The 19,577-nt window shown below is 49.0% G+C and overlaps 2 protein-coding genes across 4 annotated transcripts in view; both read left to right on the top strand.

The window, feature by feature from the left end:
* LIG1 (DNA ligase 1) overlaps positions 1-8,094 on the top strand; it is a 41,676-nt gene extending 33,582 nt beyond the window's left edge. For both annotated transcript variants that reach the window (XM_027080022.1, XM_027080023.1), the window contains 9 exons: positions 1,578-1,688; positions 2,233-2,304; positions 2,729-2,873; positions 3,028-3,110; positions 4,667-4,819; positions 4,931-4,984; positions 5,673-5,816; positions 7,579-7,671; positions 7,831-8,094. In XM_027080022.1, the coding sequence (XP_026935823.1) occupies positions 1,578-1,688; positions 2,233-2,304; positions 2,729-2,873; positions 3,028-3,110; positions 4,667-4,819; positions 4,931-4,984; positions 5,673-5,816; positions 7,579-7,671; positions 7,831-7,914 (939 nt within the window). In that variant the 3' untranslated portion in view covers positions 7,915-8,094. The remainder of the gene's footprint in view (positions 1-1,577; positions 1,689-2,232; positions 2,305-2,728; positions 2,874-3,027; positions 3,111-4,666; positions 4,820-4,930; positions 4,985-5,672; positions 5,817-7,578; positions 7,672-7,830) is intronic.
* A 111-nt stretch (positions 8,095-8,205) lies between these two features.
* Positions 8,206-19,277, top strand: CABP5 (calcium binding protein 5). 2 transcript variants are annotated; one of them, XM_027080024.1, is made up of 7 exons: positions 8,206-8,921; positions 9,209-9,289; positions 11,000-11,030; positions 11,531-11,674; positions 12,632-12,741; positions 15,781-15,928; positions 16,529-17,920. In XM_027080024.1, the coding sequence occupies exons 2-7, from the start codon at positions 9,251-9,253 to the stop codon at positions 16,615-16,617; spliced, it is 561 nt and encodes a 186-aa protein (XP_026935825.1). In that variant the 5' UTR covers positions 8,206-8,921; positions 9,209-9,250; the 3' UTR covers positions 16,618-17,920. The 2 variants fall into 2 exon arrangements, with proteins under 2 accessions (XP_026935825.1, XP_026935826.1); XM_027080025.1 differs by lacking the exons at positions 9,209-9,289; positions 16,529-17,920 and adding an exon at positions 18,142-19,277.
* Positions 19,278-19,577: the final 300 nt, after the last annotated feature.

The raw sequence follows: 19,577 nt of genomic DNA, 5'->3' as shown, positions 1-19,577 counted from the left end.
GCATGGGGGTCCTTGTCCAGCACTGGTTACCATGGCCACTCTGGTGCAGCAGAGGCTGGGGAAGCCAGAATCTTGCTCTCTGACAGGGAGAGGGTTTGGGATGAGGGTGAAGGCAGCCTGCAGACTGGCCCCACAGCCTAACTAGGGCTGGGTCTCGAAGGCCCTGGAGCCGGGGACGTCTCTGCCCTCAAGGGGGCGGTTTGGGGCCTTTTTTAGGAGTCAGAGGGCCATTCTCCTGCCTTCCCTAATTAATAAGGAAACTTGCTCTTTCCTAAAGCAGCAGGACAGAAGTAACAGTATACGGCACAGGCATTAAAGGAGTTCCTGGTACATGCCAAGCACTGTTGTTTTAAACCAGCTTAAGGTGTAGCTTTGTAAAATGTTCTGATAGAGTTTGAAGAGTTTTTGACAAGTTCATACAGCCACATAATCAGTATGTAAAACGTTTCCGTGTTTTCGTCACTCCAGAAAGTTTCCCCATGCCCCATGCCAAGTAGGCCCCTGTCCCCACTCCCATCAGCCATCTCCTGAGGCAACAGCCACTGATCTGCTTTTTCGCTGGGACAGGTTCGTTTTTGCCTCTGCTAGAGCTCCAGATACGTGGTGATAGTACAGGGTCTTTTGTATCTGGCTTCTTTCGCTTATTCATTCAACAAGTATTTGTTGGGCGACTGCCCTGTGCTGAGCCCTGTGCTGGAGGCTGGGGCTTTAACAGAGACGGCGGGGCAGGCAGATCTTCATCAGAGTCCCGCTGCTGCCTCTATGAGTACACTCAGAGATCGGGCGCCGAAGAAAAGGTCCAGCATTCATTGGAGCCTTTAAAAGAATAAGACTTAGACTTGGTGTCAGGAAAGCGAGGCCATCACCAAGCACAGCCCAGGGTACAGTGGGAATGGTGCCCCTGGAGTCGTGCAGATTCTAGAGTAAACAGCATTTGCAAAGGCCCGGTGGTTGGAGGGGCACAGCCCATTCAAGAAACAGAAAGGCTAGTGCATTGGGGTACAGAGCGTGAGTCTGAGGGGGACAGGTGAGGCGAGGAAGGGCCACGGGCTGACCAAGGAGAGGTCCCACAGCTTTGGGGAGCTGTGGGGTGGTTTTTAGCAGGGATGAGAAGTGATCAGATTTGGGGTTTGCCAAGAGCAGCCTGGCTGCTGTGAGGAGAGTGGATTGGATGGGGTCAGTGCAGGAGCGGGGAGACCAGTAGGATGCTGTGGCTTAGGCTGGACTGGGCTCAGCAAAGTGGTGACAGGTGGACAGCTTAGCAGTTTCAGAGCGGAATCGGACAAGTTCACGGGGTAATTGAGTGTGAAGTGGGAGGAAGAGGAAGATGACAAAGGCTCCTTGGTTTCCAGCTTGTGGGACCAAATAGTAAGTCCTCAGAAAACAGGTTTTTTTCCCCTCTCAGTGGGGAACAAGAGAAGGGGTCTGTGTTCACATGTGTCTTTTTAAGGTTGACATCAGTTTGTCAGTGGATCTTCAGAGCTGCAGAAGGAAAAAGATATTTGTTTCCCTGCGTCTGTCTTTTGGCCTCATCCGCCACTTCTCACCAGTCCTGGGTCCCCCTCTTCACCTTTCAGATTAAACTCCCATCAGTCACATCCTTCATCCTGGACGCGGAAGCTGTGGCTTGGGACCGGGAAAAGAAGCAGATCCAGCCATTCCAAGTGCTCACCACCCGCAAACGCAAGGTAGCCTCTGCCCGCCCCTCCACCGCCTGCCCTCATCTTCCACCCAGTCCTGTGCAATCCCGGAGAGACACAGCTATCAGTTGGGTTGTAGTTCTCTCAGCCTTTTGCAGTGTGGCTGCCACAGCTCCAGCCATCACATTCTTATTCCAGCATGCCAAGTTGGAAGGAGGGAAGGCCTCTTTTCCAACATCTGTTTTATTATGAAAGATCTGTTCTAGGAGCCCCCACAACCTGCACCCCAGCAATCTTCTTTACTCTCATTGGCCAGAGTTGTGTCATGTCACCCCCATTAGCTGCGAGGGAGGCTGGGAGAGCAAATACCTAGCAGTGGTGAATGAGGTGGTTGGGATTAGCCAAGAGCCATCCCAATTCAGTGCGTGTGGCTGGCAGCATTGATGCCCTCACAGGTGTGCGGCCTGCTGGCTGGGGAGAAGGGGGGGATGGCAGGTGACAGGGGTGTCTGCCTCGGGCATAATGGGAAGGGACCCAACTGGGCCCCGTCTCACCTTCCCCCGCTCCTGGTCTCCATCTTGCCCTGACCCAGGAGGTGGACGCGGCAGAGATCCAGGTGCAGGTGTGTCTGTACGCCTTCGACCTCATCTACCTCAATGGAGAGGTGAGTTCTGGCATCGTGTCCGGGTCAGCTGGGGCATGACTTGAGGTGATGGGGGAGAGCTTGGGAGCCAGCGGTTAGAGTTTCATCACTGAGCCCGGAGGCCACACTCGGGCAGTGGTTCTCAAAATGTGGACTGTAAGGCCCTCCCTTTCCCAGCATCTGTGTGAGGGGTATTTTCTTCCTGTCCTGCAACCTGAACGACATTTTGTAGCCGTCCGAATGCAGAAGCAGATGTGAGAATCCAGCCTCTGTTAAGCCAGACATTAGAGAATTGGCAAAAATATAAAATAATGCCCCTCTTCCCACTCGTTTCCATAAGCCACATGATGACATGTGACCCATCTGCTTCCTGCTTCTCCCGAGGTCAGGGTTTCTTCTCTTTATTTCCATGATGATGCCCCATCTCTCTCATCCTGCCCCACAGTCCCTGGTACGTGAGCCCCTTTCCCGACGCCGGCAGCTGCTCCGGGAGAACTTCGTGGAGACGGAGGGCGAGTTTGTCTTTGCCACCTCTCTGGACACCAAGGACACGGACCAGATCGCCGAGTTCTTGGAGCAGTCGGTGAAAGGTGAGGGCATCCGCCAAGGTCTGCGCCCCTTCCGCCCACCCCCCAAGATCTGCACCCATCCCAGCCCCACCCTGGACGACTGGACCAGAACCCTGCCTGCGTCTGTTGTGAGGCTGTGAGCCGGGGCTTCACACGGCTCTCATGTGTCCCCCAGACTCCTGCGAGGGGCTGATGGTGAAGACCCTGGATGTGGACGCCACCTACGAGATCGCCAAGAGGTCGCACAACTGGCTCAAGGTGCCGCCTGCCCCCGCCCCCCTTTGTTGCTGAGCTGGGGACCGGAAGCCTGCCCCTGCTGGGTGGTCCATGCCCAGTCCCCACATCCACCCCATTTGAGCCCCAGAGCCCTTTGCTCAGTCCCTCCTGCCTCTCACTGCAGCCAGCCTCGGCTCTGCTCCCCTAGTGAGTCGGCACGAGCAAATTCACCAAGGACTGGTGGAGAACCGCCCGGCTAGGCACCCCAGATGTGGGGGTGAGGGAGCCCAAGGAGCTTTCTGTTCCCTCTGAGCTTGCCTTCCGCGAGGAAGTCAGCCAGGATGCAAACGGGGTAAAGTCGGAGAGTGATGAGTGCTATGAAGAAAGCAAGTCCACTTGGGGCCAGGGAGGGTCTGCAGTACTTCGGGTGATTGGGGAAAGCCTTTCCAGAGGCAGTGTTTGGGTCGAGACATGGATGATAGGAAGTGGTCGGTCATGTGAAGATCAGGGGTGGAGCATGTAGGTGGGGGTTGGGCGCGGGCAGCAAGTGCAGAGGCCCTGGGGTAGGACAAGCTTGGTGTGTGCAGGGGTCGCGGACCATCGAGGCGTGAGGTGAGGTCAGGGCAGAGAGTGGGTCCCAGATCACCCAGCACTGGGTGGTAAAACTGGGTTTTCCTCCAGGGGTTTCAGGAAGCCAGTGGAGGTTTTAAGGGGGAGTCACCTGGTCTGACTGTCGTTTGGCACAAGTCCTCCGGCCGCTCCGTGGGTGGTGGACGGGTGTGGGGGTGCTGGGCAGAAGTGGGAGCAGGCAGGCGGAAGGCAGCTGTCCGGTAAGAGGTGATGGGAGCTTGAGCAGAGAGGCAGCAGTGAGGAGGGGGCCAGGAGACCCAAGCGGGAGATAGCCGGGCGGTGAGCTGGCGGAGCCTGTGGACAGGGTTTCCCTGTGTGTGTTTTTTTGTTTGTTTGTTTTTTTAAATATTTACTTATTTTGGCTGCTCAGGTCTTAGTTGCGGCACATGGGATCTTCGTTGCGGCCTGCCTGCGGGATCTAGTTCCCTGACCGGGAATCGAACCTGGGCCCCCTGCATTGGGAGCGCGGAGTCTTACCCTGGACCACCAGGGAAATCCCTCCCTGTGTGTTTTTTAGCTGTTTATGGTCTGTCCCGCCCCCACTAAGCTGTAAGCGGCTGTGCAGGTACAAACCTTGCCAGTGTCAAGAAATACTCGCTGTTGCATCCCCACGGCTGGGCTCCTGCCTGGCACACAGTTGGCACTTAATTGATGTCTTTGGAATGAATGGATAAATGTTCTCTGTGTGAAGGAGTGGAATGCGCCTCCATGTCGAACGGAGGGGGGTTCCGGGGTGACCCCTGGGGTCTCCCCACCTGACCTGTCCCCTCGATCCTGCCTCCTTCGCATTTGAGTCCCCTCTTTCTCATCAGCCCTTGCAGCCTAGAAACCTGTTCCGCGTCCAGTCTCCTCTCGGTGACTGTCATGGGTCTTCTCACCCAGCCCCTCCTCGCGCCTCTGCTTAAGCTCCAGCGGTGGGAGCCACACCCGAGCGTCCCACCCTCACCCCCCACCTTCCCTCCTCCCAGCTGAAGAAGGACTACCTGGATGGCGTGGGCGACACCCTGGACCTCGTGGTGATCGGCGCCTACCTGGGCCGGGGAAAGCGGGCCGGCCGGTACGGGGGCTTCCTGCTGGCCGCCTACGACGAGGAGAGCGAGGAACTGCAGGCCATATGCAAGGTGCCGGGAGCTGGGGGGCCGCAGAAGCGGGAAGGGAGTGGGTGTGACTCAGCCTCGGGGGCCGGGCGCTGGGAGCACGTGGAGCCTCTGACTCCCCTATCCTCCTGGCAGCTCGGAACGGGCTTCAGCGACGAGGAGCTAGAGGAGCATCACCAGACCCTCCAGGTGAGCCCCCCCGCCCCCACCCCCGTGTGTGCCTGGGGCTCTCGCCCTCCGGGAGGCTCGGGACGCGGGCCCGGCACTGCGGAGCTGGCACTGCGGAGCTGGCTTCCGAGTAGTGCAGCACGTCCAAGTTCCCGTCCCAGCCCTGCCAGCTACCGGCCAGAGCCTCCGGTCAGGGAGCGTCGTCTCCCCGGGCTCAGTGCCTCGGCCGCGCCCGAGACAGGCTCAGGGAGGGCGTGTTGCTCGTTCCCCGAGTTCACCCTTAGTATGCCAGTGGAGCCCCTAGTCGTCGCGGTGTTTGCTGTCCTGGTCCCAGGCATTTGGGGGGTGCTCTGGCTTTCCTGTGTGTTGGTGTCTCTGGTCCTGTCTGTCCCATTCTTGGTCCCCCCTCCCCTCTAGGTCTCTGACTCCCCGTCTCTGGGTCTTGGTTCCTCTCTCTGACTCTCTCTGCCTTTAATTTCTTGTCTCAGCTCCCAGGGTCTCTGTCGTTTCTTCCTTTCTCCCGTTTCCCCCATCACCCCCCAGCTCCACCTACCACCAGCTTTTTACTTGGAGGGGCATCTGTATCTATCCCCTTCCTCCATCTTCCTCCCTCTTTCCTCACTCTCCAGTCCTGCCCCTGCAACCCTCCCCTCAGCCTTGACTTTGAGATCCAAGACCCTCTCTCCCTTATTCCCGCCACTGGCTGCAGGCCCTGGTGCTGCCCGCTCCACGCTCCTATGTCCGGGCCGACGGCGCCGTGGCCCCTGACCACTGGCTGGACCCCAGCGCCGTGTGGGAGGTGAAGTGCGCAGACCTCTCCCTCTCCCCCATCTACCCGGCTGCCCGGGGCCTGGTGAGTAAACTGGGGGACCCTGGAATAGACCCTCCGAAGGAACCAGCTGGGAGGGTGGGGAAACGGGGGGAGGGGATCTTGGAGCCCATGTCTGAGCTTCCTGGGTGATGCTTAGGAAGACTGGAGCTTGCGTTGTATTTGGGTTTCAGATAATGAGGTCAAACTCTTATTAAAAAATTAAAAAAAAGAAATTCCCCAGGAGTAGAAAGAAAACTGTGAAATTGCTTTCTTTGATTTAAAAATTTTTTTTATTTTTATTTTTTTAATTTTATGTTCTTATTGGAGTATAGTTGATTTACCATGTTGTGTTAGTTTCAGGGTGTACAGCAAAGTAATTCAGTTATATATATATATTCTTTTTCAGATTCTTTTCCCTTTGTTACTGCAAAATATTGAGTAGTTCTCTGTGCTATATAGTACGTTCTTATTGTTTATCTACTTTATATATAGTAGTGTATATCCGTTAATCCCAAACTCCTAATTTATCCCTCACCCCTCCTTCCCCCTTTGGTAAACCATAAGTTTGTTTTCTGTGTCTGTGGGTCTATTTCTGTTTTGTATATAAGTTCATCGGTATCATTTTTTTTAATCTCTTTCTTAAATATCATAATCTCACATTCTGCTCTTAAGTAATTTTTGAAAACAGTTCTTTTCAGTAAAAATTTAGGATACTTCCTGCTGAGCATTTAGGTCCACTACTGCATTTCTTTCTCAACTGTAGTCAGTTTTCACGCTACCGAGTTCTAACATTCCTTGGCTAATTTCTCTCGTGGTGGTTCTGTCCTCCGCATCTGCTAGAGGATCAGTGTCCCCGGGGAAACACTCCCCCACCATCACTAGGAGAGCTCTTAGCATCCTCCTTCCGAAGATCAGGAATTTTTTTTTTTTTTTTTTACTGTTGCAGATATGTCTTTTATTAGCATAAAAATTTAGCTTATTGTCAACCAAGGTGTTCAACCCTAAAATCCACAGATATCCCAAATCTTAATAACATTGTTAAAATGCAAATTATATTGTTTTCTCTTTGTGGATTCTTAGAAACATCAATTTGGAGGTTTTTTGTTTTTTGTTTTTAATTAAAATAGAGTTGACCGAGGAACAGGAAATCTTAAAGTGCATACTCCCTTTGGGATTTTTTCTGATCCTTCAAAAGCTAGCTTGTGCTTTTCTGCTTAGCAGCTGACTTCCATGTAAAGGCAAAGCTCATACTTTTTATCTAGTTTCCTTCTTGAAATTTCTCACTCCTGCACCGTCTCGGGAAGTCGGGGGCCCCTGGTAATAAAGAGATGGGAACAGCATTTATCGAGCATTTAGGTGAAGCAGGCATGTCACTTGTTCACACTCATCCTCACCAAGACACTGACCATCCCATTTTACAGATGGGAAAATAGAGCCCCAGGGAGCGTAACTGGCCCAGGGTCACGAGGCTCTCGAGAGTCGGGAGCTGGGATTTGAACCTCACAGTCTGGTTCTAGAATCCACCCCTCTTGGCCCTAATAATAATAACAACAGCATAAAGCACAGCCACAGCTGCCTGTGTTTCTTACACGCTCCTGCTCCTGCTCCGGGGAGCGGCCCCAAGCACTAAATGACCATATTTAATTTTTACAACGACCCATCGCTTAGCCCCATTGTATGGATCAGGAAACAGGCCAGAGGCGCAGGAGTGGGGAGGAGACTTTGGATGGGGAATTGCTGCCTGGGGAGCAGGCTGGACTGCTGCTCCCATCACCACTCCACCCACCGCACCTCGCCTCCACAGGTGGATAGCGAGAAGGGAATCTCCCTCCGCTTCCCTCGGTTTATCTGCGTCCGTGAGGACAAGAAGCCGGAGGAGGCCACCACCAGTGCCCAGGTGAGGCCCGCGGTAGAGGGTGGGTGGTTGGCCCAGGGGTGGGCTTGCCCGGCCAGGCCTGCTTTTTGGAGAAGGTGGGCTCTGGCCTGGCTTGGCATGGAAGGGGGTGGGGCAGCCCCAGGGCTTCTGACCCTCCCACCACCCACCCTCTCACTTCAGGTGGCCTGTCTGTACCGGAAGCAAAGTCAGATTCAGAACCAGCAAGGCGCAGAGCCAGACTCCGACCTGGAAGATTTCTACTAGGCCCCCTGCTCTCCCCGGGGGCTGGGGGCGGAGGGGGCCCAGGGGCGTCGCCTCAGGTGCTCAGCAATCTGGTGTTGCCGGGTGCGGGTTTTGATAGTCAGGTGTGTGTGTGGGAGGGGATGGTTTCAGCTGGGGTTTGGGGTTCTGTCATTCTTTTCAATAAATAATTGTTGAACACCTGCTCTGTGTCCGTGCTGGGCTCTGGGGGTTCAGCCATAACAGCTCACCCTTTGATAGCGTGTAACAGTGTGTCACAACTGTCGAAACCGGGGCCTTGCAGTAGAACTCTGCAGTGATGGAAATGTGCCACGTCTGTGCTGGGCGGTGTGACAGAGCCCAAGGCATGGATGGCTACCTTGCCCCTCCCCCCTGAACTATGCAGGAAGAAAGGAAGGGAAGAGAGGAGCAAGAGGAAGGGCAAATATCCCCCTCTGAGCCACTGTGCATGTCTATTCCTGAAGTCAGGTCGTCGCTCGTTTACACACATTCCTGGCTTACCCTAGAGCTCCTGGAGGCCAGATGTCCTCTCCATCTTCACACACATGAAGGCCAGCAGAGGCCAGGCTTAGACTGATCACTCAACGTGCCTGTTGAAACATTGTATGAATTGATGCCCTCTGCTCTAATCCTCATTTTCAAAACTATCCTTCCAGTTCTATTCTGGGGATAAAAGGTCAGAGCCCGACACTGTCTCCGCCTCCATTCTCAAGCCAGATGGGGAGGCAGGAACAACTGGGATCCCTCCCCAACCCGAGTAGGGATTTCTGACCCAGCTGTCACACAGCTCTAAGGGAGCCAAGGTGACCGAGGGAGAGGCCAAGAGAGGCAGGAAGAGTTGGCAAAGGAGTGGTAGAGAAGGAAAGGAGGCTGAGCCGCCACGGGGGACAGGAAGGGGGGGAGCTGTCTTGAGATTGGCGCCTGGTGAGCTCTGCCCTGCACCCTCCATGCAGTTTCCCATGGGCCCCGCCTGCATCTTCTTAAGAAAAGGCATCGCTGAGAAACAGCGGGTGAGTCAGGGGACAGTGAGGGAGGATGGTGGGCAGGGCAAAGGGAGTTGGGATGCGGGGAAGAGAAGGGACAATAGGGGAGCAGGTGGAGAGAGCATGAACTGAGAAGGTAGAAGAATTCCAGGGAGCATCATGGGGACACGTGGGTCAGTAAGATGGGTGAGGGTGAAATCAGAAGTCAGGACGAAAAGGTGGAAGATGAAGGAGAAGAAAAAGAAAAAGGAAAGGGGAACTAGGATGATGTCATTGTTGATGATCATTATCATTCTTTTCTTTGACTCCCATAGTGATGAAGGTGGTGATGATGCTGGAGGTGCTGATAACAATAGATGCCACTTTTTTTTTTTTTTTTAAAGAAGATGTTGGGGGTAGGAGTTTATTAATTTATTTATTTTTGGCTGTGTTGGGTCTTCGTTTCCGTGCGAGGGCTTTCTCTAGTTGTGGCAAGCGGGGGCCACTCTTCATCGCGGTGCGCGGGCCTCTCACTATGGTGGCCTCTCTTGTTGCGGAGCACAGGCTCCAGACGCGCAGGCTCAGTAGTTGTGGCTCACGGACCTAGTTGCTCCGCGGCATGTGGGATCCTCCCAGACCAGGGCTCGAGCCCATGTCCCCTGCATTAGCAGGCAGATTCTCAACCCTGCGCCACCAGGGAAGCCCAGATGCCACTTACTAAGTCATCGCTGTGAGCTAAGACTTGTGCATAGGGCTTTGCAGTCCTGATGTCACTTAATCCTCAGAATGACTCATGAGGTTCATAATACTTTCATCCCTATTTTACAGACTGGATACTAAGGCTCTAAGTCATGAAGTCCCTTGCTTTAAGCTTATACAATTAGTAAGTGGCAGAGTCATGTCTGTTGGATTCCAACGGGCATGATTTTTTTTTTTTTTTTTTTTTTTATGCGGTACGCGAGGCTCTCACTGTTTTGGCCTCTCCCTTTGCGGAGCACAGGCTCCAGACGCGCAGGCTCAGCGGCCATGGCTCACGGGCCCAGCCGCTCCGCGGCACGTGGGATCCTCCCGGACCAGGGCACGAACCCGCGTCCCCTGCATCGGCAGGCGGACTCCCAACCACTGCGCCACCAGGGAAGCCCCAACGGGCATGATTTTAATTGTTAGTTTTTAAGATCATGAGAGAGAGAGAAAGATTAAGAGAGATTTGGGGAGAAGGGGATAGTAAGAAAGAGAAGCCGGGGGAAAATCTCCAAAGATAAAGGGAAAAAAGGGGTGACAGAGGCCAGGGGTTGATGGAATTTTCCAGGTGGTGTGCCAGGTACCCAAGCCTGACCCTTCAGTTATGTCCAGTGGGTGGGTGGTGGCAACAGGAAAGGTTTTAGGAATTGGTCATGCTGGCAGTGATCATCGTGCCTGGGTGCCACTGAACACAGCTCCCGCAGCCAAGGGATTCTAACCATGGAGGCAGGTGGAAAAACAGCCAGTGGGGTGTAGTAGAAAGAATTCTGACCTGGCAGCCAGTAGACCTGCATTCAAATCCCAGCTCTCAACGCACCTGAATTTCTGCATGACCTCAAAGGAATGATTTAACGTCTCCCCACTTTGGGAGGGGATCTGCCACTTATGAGCTGTGTGACCTCAGGCAGTCTCCTTAACCTCTCTGTCCCTCGACTTCCTCTTAAATAAGATGGGCATGATATTTGGCTCTACCTCAAAGAAGTTTAAATGAAATGATTGTGGAAGCCTGGCACAGTCAGCAAACTGAATATGTGAGCTGTGATTCTAAGTCTGGCTTTCTTCATCTGGAGAAGAAGGGGATTGGATTCCGTGGCCTCCAGGACCCATTTCGGCACAGCAGGATGGATGTCTATTTGGGAAAGGCAGGAGGAGAGAGACCAAGATTCAAGGATGGGAGAGAGGAAGTGAGAAGGGGTGAGGAAAAACAGGAGGAAGAAATAGCCGTGGAATGGGAGTCAGGAGATGGGAGAAAGAAGGTGAGAGGGGTAGACGGGAGCAAGAAGGGAAGAGAAACAGGAAAGGATGAGGGTGAGATGTGTTTCAAGAAGTGAATGTGGATCCCTGATCCTCTCTCCAAATCCCCTGCCCCCTGCATTCCTTTCTAGGAAAGACCACTGGGACCAGATGAGATTGAAGGTAAAGCTCTCTCCCCTAAATGCCCCCACTTTGCCATCCACCCACTTGCCTGCTCTGTGTTCCTTTGTGCATTTCAATATAAACCCCTTGACATGAAAATTTTACATCACACTCTCTTCCCACTCAACTGTGATTTTGTGGCAGTTTAAGTACTTCCCCAAGTGTTTAGAAACCATCCCCATGCCCAAGTGTCTCAGAGACCCACAAATGATGCCTGAGTTTTAGGATGAGTCCAAACTTGTTGTTTTTTTCTCTTGGTAGTTTCAAAGTTTCCCATAACTTCACCCAAAAATGTGAAGGACTTCACTGCTGTCGTTTAGTGGTCTCAGGAACTATTCTTTTTGCTAACACATTTCATACATCACTCCTTTAAAAAATTTTTATAATGTATTCTTTTTTGAGGAGTCTTTAGTCAGTGCCTCATTGATAGTTTCAAGCAATGCTACTCTTCCCCAGTGACTGTTTCAACTTCCCCAAAGTTCTTCTCTCTTAACTTTCAGAGCTCCGGGAAGCATTTCTTGAGTTTGACAAGGACCGAGATGGGTTCATCTCTTGTAAGGATTTGGGGAATCTCATGAGGACAATGGGTTACATGCCCACGGAGATGGAACTGATTGAACTGGGCCAGCAAATCCGCATGAACTGTGAGGCCAGGGGGTGGGAGGAATGACTGGGTTTAGGGGAGGGCTAAGGGTGGAATTGGGAAGGATATATGGAGGTTGAGAGTAGAGTTGGAGATAGGGAGGAGGGAAGAGGGCCTAGAAGTCTGGAAGGAAACAGTTCAGACTCTACTTAGGGAGGCAACATTTGAAGTGGTTAAAAGCGTGACTTTTAGGGATAGATTTGGGTTCAAGTCCCAGTTCTGTTATTAACTAATTGTAGTCATATAAGAAGTGGAGTTAACCCCCACTCTTGAGTCTCAGTTTCCCCATCCACCCAGTGAAGATGATATCACTCCTTACCTTGTGGGATTGTAGAAAGGAAGGGATAAAGATGTTAATACAGGTAAAGACTTAGCCTCTAGTAAATGCTTATTAAATGTAAGTTATTACTATCACCACTAAGATTCGTCAGTGGAGGGCAACATTGGAGCTGTATTTGATGCTGGTAACAAACTTGGAGTTGGAGCCTAATGTTGGTGAATAATGTGACAAAAAAGATGGGTTTTTAGATAGAGACAAGCTGATTTTGTCACCGAAGCTGGGATAAAATTGCTACGGGGTTTGCTTCTGGGCATGTTACTGGGTAAACAATGCTAAATTCAAGGAGGTGATAGTATTCATATCTGGAAGGGATTTAGTGCTCATTTAATTCATACTCTCCCTTCTCCAGATCTGCGGATGAGGGAACCTACATCTGAACCAATTAAGAGATTTTCTCAAGGTTACACCAACAGTCAGTTACTTCCACCGTACGGCACCCCATCCACTCCTGTTCAGATGAGAGGGACAAGAGGGCATGAGCTGGCTAAGAAAGGAAGCTCTTAGAAGGCAGAGAGATCGGAGCAGATCTATTTCTTGAACAGAGTTGAAGGGCAAAGTGAGGTAATGGAGGGTTGGGGGTATATGGAATCTCACTAGACCTGCCTCTTCTGTCCTCAGTGGGTGGCCGTGTAGATTTTGACGATTTTGTGGAGCTGATGGCCCCCAAATTGCTTGCAGAAACAGCTGGGATGATTGGTGTCCAGGAGATGCGAGATGCTTTCAAGGAAGTAAGTTTCATAATGTTGGAGGTGGTTGAGGGAGACCCAAGAGGTCTATGATTAGCCATTAACCACGGACAAAACCCACCAAAACCAGTTATTTTTTCTAACTATGGTGGGATTTATAGGGAAGGAAAATAACATATTTCAAGCACCTGCAATGGACAAGGTCCTCTACCTATTTCATCTAATTTTGTCCTCACAAGTAACATTAGGAGTAAGTAGTCATGTATCCCAATACTACATATGAGGAAACTGAGGCTCATGGAAATTGCGTGCCTTATCCAAGATCCTGCAATCTACAAAACACATGCTAGAACCTCTAATCCTCATGCCTGTGATAGGAAGAGGGAATCCAAGAATTTGAGATCCCAGAAAGAAGCTGCAAGACATCGTCTGGTTGAAACTACTTGTTGTAGGGATGCTTTAAAAAGATGAGATCCAGGGAGGGTAAGGGGCTTGCTGAAATTCACTTAGATTCATTGATAAAATGCTCTTCTCTCTCAGACAGCTTTCAACTATGTGAGGCAAAAATAAAGAAGAGTATAGTGTTGGGAAGGGGACACCCTGGAGTCAGGCAAACATGGGTCCAAATCCCAGGAAGATCTCTGCCTACTAGCTGTGTGGTTTTCTGTCTCAGCTTCATGTAAAGATCTAGAGCTGCATCGTCCAATAGAACTTCCTGTGATTATGAAAATGCTCTGTCCACAGTGGTAGCCGCTGGCCTGAAATGTGGCTTGTGTGACTGAGGAACTGAATTTTTAATTGTATTTAATTTTTAAAAATTTTATTGAAGTATAGTCGATTTACAATGTTGTGTTAATTTCTGCTGTACAGCACAATGATTCAGTTATACATATATAGACATTCCTTTTCCTATTCTTTTCCATTATGGTTTATCACAGAATATTGAATATTGTTCCCCGTGCTATACAGTAGGACCTTGTTTATCCATCCTTTATATAACAGTTTGCACCTGCTAATCCCAAACTCCCAATCCTTCCCTCCCCCACCCCCTCCCCCTTGGCAACCACAAGTCTGTTCTCTGTGTCTTCGAGTCTGTTTTTGTTTCATAGATATGTTCATTTGTGTCGTATTTTAGATTCCACATATAAGTGATATCATATGATATTTGTCTTTCTCTTTCTGACTTACTTCACTTAGTATGATAATCTCTAGGTCCATCCATGTTGCTGCAAATGGCATTATTTCATTCGTTTTTATGGCTGAGTAATATTCCATTGTATACACATAATTGTATTTAACTTTGATTAGTTTCAATTAAATTAATTTCCATTTGTATTCAATTGAATATAATTTCAATTCACTTGAATCTAAAAATGAATACTCAATGCAATTATCGGAAAACTTTCATTTGGAACAACTTGGGTATGCAAATCTACCTTTTCAACTATATACTTCATGAAACCTACATGCAGGTTTCTGATGTTATTTCTGTTATATTCTATTATTTCTGATAACATTTAGTGTCTGAATTGAGACGTGCTGTGAGTATAAAATACACGCTGGATTAAGATTTAGTAGCTTAGTTTAAGTATCTTTGGAGGGTAGGTGTGTTAACTAACCATGCTAAGGACATACTAAGTAAGTCCTTAGCATGGTATTATACTAAGTCTTATGAAATCCAGTACACATAAAAAGAATATAACAGCTTTTCAGTGACTGTGAAGCTGGAGAGATCCCAGCCAGGAGAAGGACGCTGGGTAAATAAAATGGTTTGATCTCAGAAAAAAAAAGAATATAACATAGTTCATTAATAATTTTTAAATTGATTACATGGTTAAATCAATTTTTAAATTGCTTACATTTAAAATTTTTTTAATGATATATTAGATAGATTAAGTAAAATCAATTATAAAAAATTAATTTCACTTGTTCCCTTAAAATTTGTGTATGTGGCGGTAGGAGGCTGTTAGAAAAATTTTAATTACCCATGAGGTTCACATTGTATTTCCTTCGGGCAATGCACTGCTCTAGGGGAAATCACACCCCAGGATTAGAAAGCAGCAGGTACAAACACTGAAAGGCAGGAAGGCATGTCTGAGGAAGAGCAAGAAGCCCGGAGTACTTGGAGAGGCATGAGCCAGAGAGAGTAGCATGAAATAAACAGGAGTTGCTAAAGGCAGGACCCCATCCCATAGCAGTTTGCGAGTCACGGAGCGGTGTCAGGAGTTTCTTCTGAGTGGGATAGGAAGCCACCGGAGGACTTTAAGCCAGGGAGGGACAAGATCTGATTGGTGTTTTAAATGAACACGAATGCCAAGTCCCAACGTGTGGAGGACAGATTATGTAGGACCACAGTGGGAGCTGGAAGACCAAGTAGGAGGCTGTCGCCATAATCAGGCACAAGGTGATCGTGGTTTGAACCAGGTTAGTTAGCATCGATGTAGCTGGAGAAGGGCAGTTGGCTCCCAGATACGTTTGGACATAGAACTTATGTTCTAAGACTTTCTAGTGGATTAGTTAAAGGTGTGCAGCATAGAGAGGGCTAAGCATGGAGCAAGGAACGAGACTCCTTGAACCTGCCTTCAAGGAGCTTTTAGAGGATAACGTGCAAAAGCTCTCAGCTGAGTTTTGTTTGTTTGTTTTGGCCACAGCACGTGGCTTGTGGGATTGTAGTTCCCCAACCAGGATTGGACCCAGGGCCACAGCGGTGAAATTTACAATGATTTACAATGTCGTGTTAGTTTCAGGTATACAGTAAAGTGATTCAGTTTTTTATATATATATATATATATTTATATATATATATTTATATATATATAAAACTATATATTCAGTTTTATATATATATAAATGTATATATTCTTGTTTTAATATATAAATGTATATATTCTTTTTTTTTTCATTCCCTTCCATTATAGGTCATTACAAGATACTGAGTATAGTTCCCTGTGCTATACAGTAGGTCCTTGTTGGTTATCTTTAGCTGAGTTCTTGACTCACAGTAAGTGATTAATAAACAGTGCTATTATTATTATTATTGTGGTCATTGTTGCTAATATTATCCCCTGTGCTCCAATTCAGTTTGATGCCAATGGAGACGGGGAGATCACCCTGGGAGAGCTGCAGCAGGCCATGCAGAGGCTCCTGGGAGACAAGCTCACTCCCCAGGAGATCTCCGAGGTTGTCCAGGAAGCCGACATTAACGGAGACGGCACCGTCGACTTTGAAGGTGATGTTGTATAGGGGTAGCCACCTCCATCTCCCCAGTGTGATTTTTTTGAAAGTCGGCCATTCCTTTCTCACTCTTCCCCCAGTTTGAGGTTGGAGGAGGTGGGTTAGATTTTGGAGGTGTTTGTTTCATCCCTTTCTGCCCATGTCATTTCCAAGAGCTCAGTGCCTCTCACCTCTCCTTGTTTCTGTCTTGGCCACTCCTTGGAACATCCTGTCCAGAAGCCCATTCCTACTCCACCTCTCCCATCCCTTCTTTGTTCCCTGGATGCCTTTATCATAGGAAAAAAATGTCCCATCAGAAGGAGATTAGCCTCTGGGATGCTGGGGTCAGATTCATGGGTTTCAAATTCAGGATCACCTCTTACTAACTATGTGTCCTTATCCTAGTCGCTTCCTCTCTTTTAGTGTCAGTTTTCACATCCGCAAAATGGGAGTAAAGATGCTACCTTTCTCCCCAGTTTTAGAGAAAAACTAAAAGAAATCATGCACTAAGGACCCCTTGCTGTCATTGCTCATGTCCTGTCTGTAAAACCCTTTCCTCTTTCCTCTGGCTAAGTCTTAGTTATGCCCCTGGTTGGGGCCCCATCTTTCTTTCCAGGCTCGGGATCCCTCGGTGCTCCGGTAACACCCACGCATGCCTCTGCAGTGATACTGGCACGTGACATCACAATAGCTTCCAATCGTTGATTGCCTGTTTCCTTCTGAGGCCACAGACTAAATCTTTCATCATTATACCCCAATTCCTAGCAGAGAGCTCAGCACATGTGTTTTGAGTGATTGGATAAATGAGAAATATTGGAGTCTTGAGCGGATGGGGGGGGATCATTTTTGTGGGAGACATCAATAGGGCACGTCAAGTTCCCATCGTGACATTCTCTGGTTCAAATTCTTAGTCTGATATTCAAGTGCATCCATGATGCTGCCCCAGTTACCCACCCACCCAGCCTCTATCTTCTACAACCACTCTCTGAATTTTTATGCTCTGATGTACACTTGGTACTGCTCTGTGTTCTCCAACTTCTGTTCCTTTCTCCCTGATGTTCCTTCCACTTACCACACCTTTCCCGTGTTATCAATGCATTTTCAAATCCTATCCATCTCTCAGGAGTTCATGCCAGTGCAACCTCTGCTAAGATGCTTCCCTTCATCCTTATGTGGTGTAGTAGTCCTAGCTGTGAAGACTTACAGGGATTTTTCTCTTCCTCTCCAAAGGAAGTTATGACTGCAGACCTTGAGTTACATTTGCCTCCTGGGTTGTGAATTTCTGTGGGGCAGAGGGAGCTTCTCTAACCCATCTCTGCTGTGACATTCCCAGCATAGAAACTTAGTAGACGTTTGTTGCATGGATGCCTGCTGGATCTAGCCAGGCTCAGGTGCAGAGCAGGCATCAATGAAAATCTGGGAGAGGTACAATGGTTTCAGGAAATAGTTCCTCCGGCCAATCACAGGCAAGGGAAGGACAGAGGGGCCTCGAGACCTGGGTGGGACCAATAAGTAAGTCCACCTGACTTTGAGTCCTAGCAAAGTCATGGGTTCATTCCAGGGTTCTCCATTCACCATCCACGTGATCTCAGCCATGTTGGTCAACCTCACCAGCCTCGGTTTGCTTATCTGTGAAACGGTACTTACCCCTCCAAGATCGGTTGAAAAGTTGAAATCAGAGACTCATAATGACAATTTATTGAACACCGACTGTGTCTTCTAAGCATTCTGTTGTTTAACCATCTTAAAAATCATAGAAGGTAAATAGCAATCCTATGATTCCCATTTTGTAGATGAAGAAATCAAGGCATAGAGGGGTCAGGTTATTAATTTCCCAAAGATCACCAGTGGTTCCTGACACATAGTAAAGGCTGGAAAAAATAATGGCAGGTACTCTTACAAATAGGTACCTCACTGAGCGGGGAGGGATAAATCAGGAGCTTGGGATTAACATACACACACACTACTATATATAAAAGAGATAAACAACAAGGACCTACTGCATAGCACAGGGAACTCTACTCAATGTTCTGTAGTAATCTAAAGGGAAAACAATCTGAGAAAGAATGAATATATCTGTATGTATAACTGAATCACTTTGCTGTACACCTGAAACTAACACAACATTGTAAATCAACTATACTCCAATAAAAAAATTATTTTAAAAAGCAAATGAAGAAAAAAAAAAACCAACAAAGGGGTGCCTCACCAGAAATTTTGGTTTTGCAGAGTTTGTGAAGATGATGTCTCGTTGAGGAGGTTCTGGAATCCCACGTCACTCTCCACCTGGTCAACGTGGATCAAGCCCTAGCGGAGGACCACATCCCCATGGGCCCTCAAAGGAGAGAGGGTGGGAGACTGGCATTGCAGCGCTATGGATTGAGGTTAGACTAGAAACGATAGCTTTGGCTATCGTAGGGGTTAGATGGGGTAGGAGTTACATCTCTGGAACTGGTTTAAGACGGAAGAGTCTGCGTGTGGAAATGTGAACAGAACAGTCTAGTTGCCGCTCCCCAAATTCCAAAGACTAATGACATCTTTGGACTTCACGTCATCCTAAATCCCTATAAACTGCCAGAGTCTCTTCCCGCAGTTCCTCTGGGTTAAAGTCGTCTTTTCCCCTGTTAGACTCAAAGAGTTCAGCACAGAGTCTACCATTCCCCCTTCTTGCTTCAACTGCTTCAAATCTCCTCAGTTTCTTTCTCTCAGTAGAAGGAGGCATGTCAATCGTGAGGCTAGAAACAGCGTTCTTGATAAGACTGGGCAGGGAACTGGTTAATTAAAGAGGCATCCAAGTGAGATTACCGCCCCCCCCCCCCCCCCCCCTGTTTTCTTGGTAGCACAGTCTGTTTTTACCTCTCTAGCCTCCTACTTCCTTCTCCTTGTGTCAGATACTCAGGCCACTGAATTAAATCACAAATCTGGATTATCAAGGTTTAGAGCAAGCTGATCCCCCAGGGAATTAATCCCCCTCGAAATGACATCATGCAGAGAGAGAGGATGGGTTCTTCCAAATCCTCGGCTCAGCCGGTCCCGCAAAGCCATTCCTGGGAGCCCCCTGCCTCTGCGTGGCTCTGCCCTGGGCTGCTCAGGGAGGTTCCCTCTGTTTAGATTCCATCCCTCACCTCCTGACCCTGATCTGTGCTGGGAAACTGGAAAGATATATTCCTCCTTACTTCTGCCTGCTAGCAGGACACTTCAGTAACTCAAAGGTCCTCCAAATAAAGAGTTCATTTGACACCTTCCTCCGAGTTTTTCTCAATTTTGAAGTCCATTAAGTAGACGTAGAGAATGGGTCACCTGGTTCAATAGCCTCCTTTTCTAAAATTTTAATTTAAATTTAAACAAGTGGAACCAGGGCTTCCCCAGTGACGCAGTGGTTAAGAATCCACCTGCCAATGCAGGGGACACTGGTTCGAGCCCTGGTCCGGGATGATCCCACATGCCACGCAGCAACTGAGCCCTTGCGCCACAACTACTGAACCTGCGCTCTAGATCCCGCGAGCCACAACTACTGAGCCCGCGTGCCACAACTACTGAAGCCCGCACACCTAGAGCCCGTGCTCTGCAACAAGAGAAGCCACCACAATGAGAAGCCTGCGCACTGCAACAAAGACCCAATGCAGCCAAAAATAAATAAATTTATTAAAAAAAAAAAAAAGCAG

The sequence above is a fragment of the Aethalodelphis obliquidens genome, unplaced genomic scaffold, assembly GCF_003676395.1.
Source record: "Aethalodelphis obliquidens isolate GAN/ISIS:26980383/991018 unplaced genomic scaffold, ASM367639v1 scaffold43, whole genome shotgun sequence".
Taxonomy (NCBI): domain Eukaryota; kingdom Metazoa; phylum Chordata; class Mammalia; order Artiodactyla; family Delphinidae; genus Aethalodelphis; species Aethalodelphis obliquidens.
This window is presented reverse-complemented; position numbering and strand designations above follow the sequence as displayed.